At 45.4% G+C, this 12,054-nt stretch overlaps 1 protein-coding gene across 1 annotated transcript in view; it reads right to left on the minus strand.

The window, feature by feature from the left end:
* The window catches only part of LOC118397525 (CMP-N-acetylneuraminate-beta-galactosamide-alpha-2,3-sialyltransferase 4-like), a 33,936-nt gene that overhangs the window by 12,105 nt on the left and 9,777 nt on the right, over window positions 1-12,054 (minus strand). Inside the window, exons 2-4 of the mRNA XM_035792393.2 lie at window positions 7,835-7,906; window positions 6,673-6,745; window positions 6,308-6,397 (exon numbers count right to left, since the gene is read on the minus strand). Coding sequence (XP_035648286.1) covers window positions 6,308-6,397; window positions 6,673-6,745; window positions 7,835-7,862 — 191 coding nt within the window. The 5' untranslated portion in view covers window positions 7,863-7,906. The remainder of the gene's footprint in view (window positions 1-6,307; window positions 6,398-6,672; window positions 6,746-7,834; window positions 7,907-12,054) is intronic.

Genomic DNA, 12,054 nt, shown 5'->3' on the forward strand with positions numbered 1-12,054 from the left:
AACCAGACTTGTGGAGGTCTACAATTTCCTTTCTGAGGTCTTGGCTGATTTCTTTTGATTTCCCATGATGTCAAGCGGCACTGAGTTTGAAGGTAGGCCTTGAAATACATACAGGTACACCACCAATTGACTCAAATAATGTCAATTAGCCTATCAGAAGCTTCCTAAGCCATGACATTACTTCTGGAATTTTGCAAGCTGTATAAAGACACAGTCAACTTAGTGTATGTAAACATCTGACCCACTGGAATTGTGATAGTGAATTATATGTGAAATAATCTGTCTGTAAACAGTTGTTGGAAAAATTACTTGTATCATGCACAAAGTAGATGTCCTAACCAACTTGCCAAAACTATAGTTTGTTAACTGGTTGAAAAACAAGCTTTAATGACTCCAACCTATGTGTATGTAAACTTCTGACTTCAACGGTACATGTTACTCAAACATTGCACCAACACTGCACGTACGCCTCAACGAGCATCTGCGTGGCCATGCGCTAAAATAGAACCCATTTCTATTTGTGACGCTCAACACAATGCAAGTCCGGCCTCTCCCATCTCCTCATTGGTTTTAGGAGCATAAACCCAAGGGGGTGATTTTTATTTTATTTTTATTTTACCTTTATTTAACCAGGCAAGTCAGTTAAGAACATATTCTTATTTTCAATGACGGCCTGGGAACAGTGGGTTAACTGCCTGTTCAGGGGCAGAACGACAGATTTGTACCTTGTCAGCTCGGGGGTTTGAACTCGCAACCTTCCGGTTACTAGTCCAACGCTCTAACCACTAGGCTACGCTGCCGCCCCAGTGATGTCCACACTCCAGTTGGTTGTAGTAATGTACCTCCATATAAAGTCCAAAGTAGTAAAGAAGTAGCCCGAAGGAGGAGAGATGACGAGAAAGGAATTTGGTTTACCGTTTTATCTGTGGATTAATTGTCTGAGTAGAGGACCTTGTGCATTTCAGGTAAAATAACAACCCTATGTTTATATCTTATGACAAATTAGCTAGCAACAGCAAGCTATCTAGCTAAATTGACAAATGTTTAATGCTTTTCGACCTATCCCCAAATTAATATAATTGGTTTGTTTAGATATTTCAACCTGCGTGTCCTGATTGTGACTTGTGTGGGGCTACAAAATCATGTGCACGATGGTGCCCGCATGAGTCTGGTTTGGTCAGCATGTTAGGCAGACAAAATGGTACTCATTATAAGCAAAGCTGATTTGAATACATTTTAACCCCTCAACACGTAATGTCTACATGATGTCATTCAGCAAGCATGACCCTCCATAAACCATCCTCTGCTAAAAGCTACTTTTGGGCTCCCGATTGGCGCAGCGGTATAAGGCACTACGGCTCAGTGCTTTACTACAGACACCCTAGTTCGAATCCAGGCTATATCACAAGCGGCCTTGATTGGGAGTCCCGTAGAGCGGCGCACAATTGCCCCAGCGTCGTCCGGGTTTGGCAGTCATTGTAAATCAAATCAAATTTTATTTGTCACATACACATGGTTAGCAGATGATAATGCGAGTGTAGCGAAATGCTTGTGCTTCTAGTTCCGACAATGCAGTGATAACCAACAAGTAATCTAACTAACAATTCCAAAACTACTGTCTTATACACAGTGTAAGGGGATAAGGAATATGTACATAAGGATATATGAATGAGTGATGGTACAGAGCAGCATACAGTAGATGGTATCGAGTACAGTATATACATATGAGATGAGTATGTAGACAAAGTAAACAAAGTGGCATAGTTAAAGTGGCTAGTGATACATGTATTACATAAGGATGCAGTCGATGATGTAGAGTACAGTATATACGTATGCATATGAGATGAATAATGTAGGATAAGTAACATTATATAAGGTAGCATTGTTTAAAGTGGCTAGTGATATATTTACATCATTTCCCATCAATTCCCATTATAAAAGTGGCTGGAGTTGGGTCAGTGTCAATGACAGTGTGTTGGCAGCAGCCACTCAATGTTAGTGGTGGCTGTTTAACAGTCTGATGGCCTTGAGATAGAAGCTGTTTTTCCAGTCTCTCGGTCCCAGCTTTGATGCACATGTACTGACCTCGCCTTCTGGATGATAGCGGGGTGAACAGGCAGTGGTTCGGGTGGTTGGTGTCCTTGATGATCTTTATGGCCTTCCTGTAACATCGGGTGGTGTAGGTGTCCTGGAGGGCAGGTAGTTTGCCCCCAGTGATGCGTTGTGCAGACCTCACTACCCTCTGGAGAGCCTTACGGTTGAGGGCGGAGCAGTTGCCGTACCAGGCGGTGATACAGCCCGCCAGGATGCTCTCGATTGTGCATCTGTAGAAGTTTGTGAGTGCTTTTGGTGACAAGCCGAATTTCTTCAGCCTCCTGAGGTTGAAGAGGCGCTGCTGCGCCTTCTTCACGACGCTGTCAGTGTGAGTGGACCAATTCAGTTTGTCTGTGATGTGTATTAACTCCCCTTGCTACGTTTGTTCTAGCTCATTTCTTCTGGCTAGCTTGTTAGTCTGCTGGCTAGGTCTTTGTTGTGTAGCTAGCTAGCTAGAGTCAACTTCTGAACTTGAGGTGCAAAGTTACTTTTTTTCTAATCTGAATGAATAGAGTTCATCACTTGTCTGGAATTGTTTTTTGATTAGTGTTTATCTCATTCTAAAAACAAAAAAATATTAAATATCATGTTGAGCATGACTCTCTCTCTCTGGTGCTCTGTCTCGCTGTGTGTCGGGCTCTGTGGTTGAAGAGGCGCTGCTGCGCCTTCTTCACGACGCTGTCAGTGTGAGTGGACCAATTCAGTTTGTCTGTGATGTGTATGCCGAGGAACTTAAAACTTGCTATCCTCTCCACTACTGTTCCATCGATGTGGATAGGGGGGGTCCCCTCTGCTGTTTCCTGAAGTCCACAATCATCTCCTTAGTTTTGTTGACGTTGAGTGTGAGGTTATTTTCCTGACACCACACTCCGAGGGCCCTCACCTCCTCCCTGTAGGCCGTCTCGTCGTTGTTGGTAATCAAGCCTACCACTTGTGTCGTCCTCAAACTTGATGATTGAGTTGGAGGCGTGCGTGGCCACGCAGTCGTGGGTGAACAGGGAGTACAGGAGAGGGCTCAGAACGCACCCTTGTGGGGCCCCCGTGTTGAGGATCAGCGGGGAGGAGATGTTGTTGCCTACCCTCACCACCTGGGGGCGGCCCGTCAGGAAGTCCAGTACCCAGTTGCACAGGGCGGGGTCGAGACCCAGGGTCTCGAGCTTGATGACGAGCTTGGAGGGTACTATGGTGTTGAATGCCGAGCTGTAGTCGATGAACAGCATTCTCACATAGGTATTCCTCTTGTCCAGGTGGGTTAGGGCAGTGTGCAGTGTGGTTGAGATTGCATCGTCTGTGGACCTATTTGGGCGGTAAGCAAATTGGAGTGGGTCTAGGGTGTCAGGTAGGGTGGAGGTGATATGGTCCTTGACTAGTCTCTCAAAGCACTTCATGATGACGGAAGTGAGTGCTACGGGCGGTAGTCGTTTAGCTCAGTTACCTTAGCTTTCTTGGGAACAGGAACAATGGTGGCCCTCTTGAAGCATGTGGGAACAGCAGACTGGTATAGGGATTGATTGAATATGTCCGTAAACACACCGGCCAGCTGGTCTGCGCATGCTCTGAGGGCGCGGCTGGGGATGCCGTCTGGGACTGTAGCCTTGCGAGGGTTAACACGTTTAAATGTCTTACTCACCTCGGCTGCAGTGAAGGAGAGACCGCATGTTTTCGTTGCAGGCCGTGTCAGTGGCACTGTATTGTCCTCAAAGCGGGCAAAAAAGTTTAGTCTGCCTGGGAGCAAGACATCCTGGTCCGTGACTGGGCTGGGTTTCTTCTTGTAGTCCGTGATTGACTGGAGACCCTGCCACATGCCTCTTGTGTCTGAGCCATTGAATTGAGATTCTACTTTGTCTCTGTACTGACGCTTAGCTTGTTTAATAGCCTTGCGGAGGGAATAGCTGCATTGTTTATATTCGGACATGTTACCAGACACCTTGCCCTGATTAAAAGCAGTGGTTCGCGCTTTCAGTTTCACGCGAATGCTGCCATCAATCCACGGTTTCTGGTTAGGGAATGTTTTTATCATTGCTATGGGAACGACATCTTCGACGCACGTTCTAATGAACTCGCACACCGAATCAGCGTATTCGTCAATATTTCCATCTGACGCAATACGAAACATGTCCCAGTCCACGTGATGGAAGCAGTCTTGGAGTGTGGAGTCAGCTTGGTCTGACCAGCGTTGGACAGACCTCAGCGTGGGAGCCTCTTGTTTTAGCTTCTGCCTGTAGGCAGGGATCAGCAAAATGGAGTCGTGGTCAGCTTTTCCGAAAGGGGGGCGGGGCAGGGCCTTATATGCGTCGCGGAAGTTAGAGTAACAATGATCCAAGGTTTTACCACCCCTGGTTGCGCAATCGATATGCTGATAAAATTTAGGGAGTCTTGTTTTCAGATTAGCTTTGTTAAAATCCCCAGCTACAATGAATGCAGCCTCCGGATAAATGGTTTCCAGTTTGCAAAGAGTTAAATAAAGTTTGTTCAGAGCCATCGATGTGTCTGCTTGGGGGGGGGCTATATACGGCTGTGATTATAATCGAAGAGAATTCTCTTGGAAGATAATGCGGTCTACATTTGATTGTGAGGAATTCTAAATCAGGTGAACAGAAGGATTTGAGTTCCTGTATGTTTCCTTCATCACACCATGTCTCGTTAGTCATGAGGCATACGCCCCCGCCCCTCTTCTTACCAGAAAGATGTCTATTTCTGTCGGCGCGATGCGTGGAGAAACCCGTTGGCTGCACCGCATCGGATAGCGTCTTCCCAGTAAGCCATGTTTCCGTGAAGCAGAGAACGTTGCAGTATCTGATGTCCCTCTGGAATGCCACCCTTGCTCGGATTTCGTCAACCTTGTTGTCAAGAGACTGGACATTGGCAAGAAGAATGCTGGGGAGTGGTGCGCGATGTGCCCTTTTTCGGAGTCTGACCAGAACACCGCCTCGTTTCCCTCTTTTTCGGAGTCGTTTCCTTGGGTCGCTGCATGCGATCCATTCCGTTGTCCTGTTTGTAAGGCAGAACACAGGATCCGCGTCGCGGAAAACATATTCTTGGTCGTACTGATGGTGAGTTGACGCTGATCTTATATTCAGTAGTTCTTCTCGACTGTATGTAATGAAACCTAAGATGACCTGGGGTACTAATGTAAAAAATAACACGTAAAAAAAAACAAAAAACTGCATAGTTTCCTAGGAACGCGAAGCGAGGCGGCCATCTCAGTCGGCGCCGGAAATAAGACATTTGTCCTGAACTGACTTGCCTAGTTAAATAAAGGTTAAAAATAAACATATTTTTACTGCCAAGAAGAACAAAACAATGATATACAGTACTGACACTCCAAGGAATGGGGTGAGACGAACATCATGCCCACACTAGTAATTAAATGTATGTGAAAACAGTCATGTCTGGCTTAGTCTCCTCATGTTAATTCTCTGGTTGGAATTTAACATGGAGGATTATGTTTTAGACGCTAGCTGTTTACGAGTAAGTAAACAGTCTTCAACTGTTCGTTGTGGAGACATTTATTACCATGCTGTGCCAGTTGTAGTTGTCAGTGAAAGACTAGGGGACATCTTGGGGGCTTCCAATTTGGAGTGACCTCGTTATTGCCTGATTTGCATTTGTAAAATGACCTGACCATCACTGCCACGCACATGAATCACAATCATTGGCAAACAGTATTGACCATGAGAAAATGGGGGGTTGCTGGGACAGTAGGACACAGATGGGCCATATCACTGTTGCACCCTTGAGCAGGGCACACAAACAGAACAGCTCCAGTACATACCCAATTGAATAAACTGATAATAGCAGAGTTAAAAAAAAAAAAAAAAAAAAAAAAATGGGGGACCAGTCCTATCCTTGACAAAAGGTACTCAGCAAGCCAGAGGAATACATTTGTCCATTGTCCTCCTAAAAAACAATTGTGTGAATCGAAAGCTCCTTTAAAAATAGACTTGCTCTTAGAGGTCTGTTTTCAATGATGAGCCATCAGTTTCAACTTAAACGATTGTTACAGAAAATGTACTTTAATCTTTGGGCTGAAAATGATTTCCTTTCATAATAAAATTGTTCCTACTTGCAACAAAAAAAAACTTGATTTTTACTGGTGACTGGGTGAAAACAGCCCCCAAATGGACAGAGAAGCTGGCACCTGGCATTCCAGTAAAAGCATTAGCATCATCCCCACCCTCCTTGTTTTAAAGATAGACACTCCATTACTCACTTAAAATTGAGGCTCTCCCACTTCTGCTTTAGCCAGCCACCACACAGTGACTTGCTCAGAGTTGGAGGAGACTTGCTGGTGCCTCCATAGCTGAAACACAAGCACATGAATCACCACATTTGGAACAGAAACTTTTTTTTTTTTACTCAGCATGTCCAGTGACACTACTTAAAGCTGTGGGTAGATTAGATGCTAGGTGAATGGAATGGTTGTCAACGTGATGTGACTCAGCAGTGGCCTTATTTCAAAGTTTCTCTTTCCTTCAGTAAAGCATAAATTAGTATCTGTGTGATTGGTCTACCTGCCACTCCACAGAGAGGGAGCTTCTAGGTGGTAGACCAGGGCTGAGGGCCGAGCAGCCTTACCTCTGGAGGAAGACATGGGAGCAGTAGTAGGAGACGAAGAACAGAACAATAGCGATCAGTCTAAAGCACCATGCTGGAGAGAGAACCACATGAATAGATTAGAAACCAACATCATGCTTTTCTTGTATAGCCTGTGGTCAAATCCTAGTTTATGACATTGCAAATTGCTGCTAATTATGGCACGAGATCCAATCTGCAGGCAGGCAGGACTGCAAGCAGATTCTAACTTCCTACAGTACAGTATTACTAACTTAACTGGAGTGGAACGGAGGAGTGCTATTAATTGAGCCTTAAAGAAAAAAAAAAACAGACCCAAGAACTTAGTTCCCATATCAAACAACTGCCAAACAAAAGTCCCCTCTACCTCCACATGAGAAACATCTCAGACCACAACCATTCTCTCATCTGATAGGGCACTATCTGGGCTGGGGAGTGTATCTACATGTATAGGGGATTAGGAGGGAGGGCAGTCCTCCAACTCAAAGACATACTTCCCACACGTTTCTTACAGAAATACAAATGGCTACTTACTTGAAGGCAAACACGTAGTGCCAAACTAAACACGGTCTCCATCGAGCTGAATCTGCTTTCTGGGACTCCCATTAACTGAGCCAGAGAAACCTTGAAATGGCTTTTCATTTTCAGCACAGCAGCTATAGTCAAACCAAAATGAGCTGGTGTAAAGTTCAAAAGCAAGAATCCGGCTCTGAGGGCAAAGCCAATGTGTTTTCTGTCAAAGGCGACAAAATGAGAAGGCCAGATCAAGGCAGCGCCAAGCTGTGTGTTTCTGTATGATGATCATAACAGATCCAGGAACGTCGGGATTATACATGACATGCTTGGAATGTGTCTTATAGTATATACACAATGGCTGAATTAATGTGTAAGACAAAGCACAGTATGTGAGAGCTATAACACAAGGATGTTATTGTGCAACACTACATCCACCAAAATCTTGAGCGAATTGAAATGAAACTGTACTGGGCTAGAGTTGTACAAATACTGTAATCCTTTGATAAAAAGAAAAGTAAAGGAAATCCAAGAAGACACATTTAATGTACAACTGCCACAAATGAAGAGACAGGGGTTCAATGTGTGATAAAAGTATTTTATGTACAGGTCTATTAACCGCCCACTGTAAGGAAGCAGCGGGGGAGCTTACTTTTAGCAGTCTTTAGGGACATCTTCATATGCTCCGTCGCTCTCTCATCTCAGTCCTGCGCATGATGTTACCCTGAGGGAGGAGGAACAACATATTAGCACCAAAAACATCTGGCTCAATCGGACAGCAGTGGCGCGAGCCAATTAAAATTAACCAAGCGCCTTAAACGGCACCATAAATGACATCTTTCTCCTTCTGGATGATAAATGAGCAGCTGGAAGTGAGCTGAAACACCAAGGCAATACGTAGACTCTGTGCTCATTTTGAAAAAAGTGGAATTGTCTGCAACCAGTGTCCATCCACCAGAAAGCAGTGTCCAGTAACCAGACAGCGTGGCAGATCGATGTACACACACACACACACACACACACACGAGCGAGAGAGCACGCACCAGACACACACAGAGCCCGACACACAGCGAGACAGAGCACCAGAGAGAGAGAGTCATGCTCAACATGATATTTAATATTTTTTTGTTTTTAGAATGAGATAAACACTAATCAAAAAACAATTCCAGACAAGTGATGAACTCTATTCATTCAGATTAGAAAAAAAGTAACTTTGCACCTCAAGTTCAGAAGTTGACTCTAGCTAGCTAGCTACACAACAAAGACCTAGCCAGCAGACTAACAAGCTAGCCAGAAGAAATGAGCTAGAACAAACGTAGCAAGGGGAGTTAATACACATCACAGACAAACTGAATTGGTCCACTCACACTGACAGCGTCGTGAAGAAGGCGCAGCAGCGCCTCTTCAACCTCAGGAGGCTGAAGAAATTCGGCTTGTCACCAAAAGCACTCACAAACTTCTACAGATGCACAATCGAGAGCATCCTGGCGGGCTGTATCACCGCCTGGTACGGCAACTGCTCCGCCCTCAACCGTAAGGCTCTCCAGAGGGTAGTGAGGACTGCACAACGCATCACCGGGGGCAAACTACCTGCCCTCCAGGACACCTACACCACCCGATGTTACAGGAAGGCCATAAAGATCATCAAGGACATCAACCACCCGAACCACTGCCTGTTCACCCCGCTATCATCTAGAAGGCGAGGTCAGTACAGGTGCATCAAAGCTGGGACCGAGAGACTGAAAAACAGCTTATCTCAAGGCCATCAGACTGTTAAACAGCCACCACTAACATTTGGCTGCTGCCAACACACTGTCATTGACACTGACCCAACTCCAGCCACTTTAATAATGGGAATTGATGGGAAATTATGTAAATATATCACTAGCCACTTTAAACAATGCTACCTTATATAAATGTTACTTATCCTACATTATTCATCTCATATGCATACGTATATACTGTACTCTACATCATCGACTGCATCCTTATGTAATACATGTATCACTAGCCACTTTAACTATGTCACTTTGTTTACTTTGTCTACACACTCATCTCATATGTATATACTGTACTCGATACCATCAACTGTATGCTGCTCTGTACCATCACTCATTCATATATCCTTATGTACATATTCCTTATCCCCTTACACTGTGTATAAGACAGTAGTTTTGGAATTGTTAGTTAGATTACTTGTTGGTTATCACTGCATTGTCGGAACTAGAAGCACAAGCATTTCGCTACACTCGCATTAACATCTGCTAACCATGTGTATGTGACAAATAAAATTGGATTTGATTTGATAATACAACTACATCAAAATGACCAAACTGAGTGAGTAAACCAAAAAGGAGCACGGACTAACTTTAAACATATCTTGTTTTTGTGTGTAAAGATGTCACTTTATTCTAGTTTTTGAACCAAATTAGAGCTAGCTAGCAACAGCAGCAGACAAGCAAACCGGTTGCTATGGCAACGGGGCAGCAGGACAAAGCAGTAGCAGAGGCCACAGGCACCATGTCCCCACTCACCCTCAGCGCTGAATCCATTCTCTATCCTCCAGAGGCCAAAAATTACAATAGCTTTTAAACAGAAACTTCTAAATGGGAGGCCGGAAACCATTTTTCGCAGATCTCTACAAAAACGTTGATGTGAGTAATCTCATCTTCCTCACTGACCGGGCAAATGCATGGTGCTCAGCAGTGTGCTCTCACCACCCATCCATAAAGAAAGAGGGAATCTAATGGGTGGAAGCTGAAAATCAAAGAGACAGACAACCCTGACAGCACCATGATAACAATCAACCTCTACAAGACTGGGACTGTCATGGTGCAAGGTAATCTTAGGCTGTTTGAAACAGACTTTCAGACAATTAAGGAGAGAGCGAGCAGGATACCACCAGTGACATGCCCTCCCACAAGACAGAATCCACCAGCACCACCCTCACCCCTATTAAAAGGCACAGCCAGCACCTCTTCCCACCATAGTGGAGGACACGCCCCAGGAGGAAAGCGACCCCCTCAGTGCAGAGCAGGCTCAGGCCCTCACCACCATGGCTGCCATGAGGTCACCAAACTGGAGGGGGAGGTGGTCCTGCTCAGGGAGAGCATGAGAAAACAGCAACCAGACAACCACACCTTAGAGGAGCTCCTAACCAAGATGTGGACAGAGCAGGACAGCAGCCTAGCAACACAGCTTAAAGAGGTTCAGCAAGAGAGAGCTCTGATCTCAAGAGAGCTGGCTGATCTAACAAAAGAGGTGAGAGAGCTCCAAAAAAAGACAGGCAGAACAGTAATAACGATCTGACCACACTAAGAGAGGAGCTGCAGGAGAGAAAGAGAACACAGGACAGACTGCAGAAGCAGCTAGATCACCACTATGACCTGCCCTCACACAGCAGAGAAGCCCAGCTCAACCAGCCAGGCCTCCCCAGCCCTGCCTGCTGCACCCCTCCTCCCCAGCCAACAGAACAGCCTCCCACTGACAGCGGCACAGGCCAGCCACACCCCAGCTCCAACACCCACCAGCCCCCTCTCTTCCCCCTCCAGTCCAGAAGAAACACTGGCTGACATCGTCCTGTTGAGGGACTCAAATACTCATATCTAACATCTCCAATCGAAAATCAAATCTAGAGTCGGCTTTCTATTCCGCAACAAAGCCTCCTTCACTCACGCTGCCAAACTTACCATCCTACTTATCCTCGATGCAGTTTATCACAGTGCCATCCGTTTTGTTACTAAAGCACCTTATACCACCCGCCACTGCGACCTGTATGCTCTAGTCGGCTGGCCCTCGCTACATATTCGTCGCCAGACCTACTGGCTCCAGGTCATCTACAAGTCCATGCTAGGTAAAGCTCCGCCTTATCTCAGTTCACTGGTCACGATGGCAACACCCACCCGTAGCACGCGCTCCAGCAGGTGTATCTCACTGATCATCCCTAAAGCCAACACCTCATTTGGCCGCCTTTCGTTCCAGTTCTCTGCTGCCTGTGACAAATTGAAAAAATAATAATAATAATAATAATAATAAAAAATAAAATGTAAATCGCTGAAGTTGGAGACTTTTATCTCCCTCATCAACTTCAAACATCTGCTATCTGAGCAGCTATCCGATCGCTGCAGCTGTACATAGTCTATCGGTAAATAGCCCACCCAATTTACCTACCTCTTCCACATACTGTTTATATTTATTTACTTTTCTGCTCTTTTGCACACCAATATCTCTACCTGTACATGACCATCTGATCATTTATCACTCCAGTGTCAATCTGCAAAATTGTAATTATTCGCCTACCTCCTCATGCCTTTTGCACACAATGTATATAGACTCTTTTTTTCTCTACTGTGTTATTGACTTGTTAATTGTTTACTCCATGTGTAACTCTGTTGTCTGTTCACACTGCTATGCTTTATCTTGGCCAGGTCACAGTTGCAAATGAGAACTTGTTCTCAACTAACCTGCCTGGTTAAATAAAGGTGCGGACCAGCACCCTGGACCCCCCCAGCCACGGTCACAGCACCAATCTCAATGCCCACCACAGCGCAGACCACCCCAGCTTCAGAGCCACCCCGACGAGGCTTCCCACCCCCAAGCCCCCCACCACAGACCCACACTTGGAGGAGCCACAGCCCAGCAGGCAGAGCTACGCACAGGCTGTGAGAGGAGCAACTGGTCCAGCCCCCACCAGCGAAATGAGTGACATTAAACAAATGCTGAGTCTACTATGCTCATATGTGATAGGCCGAGGGTCATGGTGAGCACAAGAACTCCACCATCCTCACACTACATCCACCCAAGTGGCATGACACAAATGCTATCTTAAATGATATATCACATTTGAATAATAAGATTTTATGTTAATTTAAA

The sequence above is a fragment of the Oncorhynchus keta genome, chromosome 18 (assembly GCF_023373465.1).
Source record: "Oncorhynchus keta strain PuntledgeMale-10-30-2019 chromosome 18, Oket_V2, whole genome shotgun sequence".
NCBI lineage: Eukaryota > Metazoa > Chordata > Actinopteri > Salmoniformes > Salmonidae > Oncorhynchus > Oncorhynchus keta.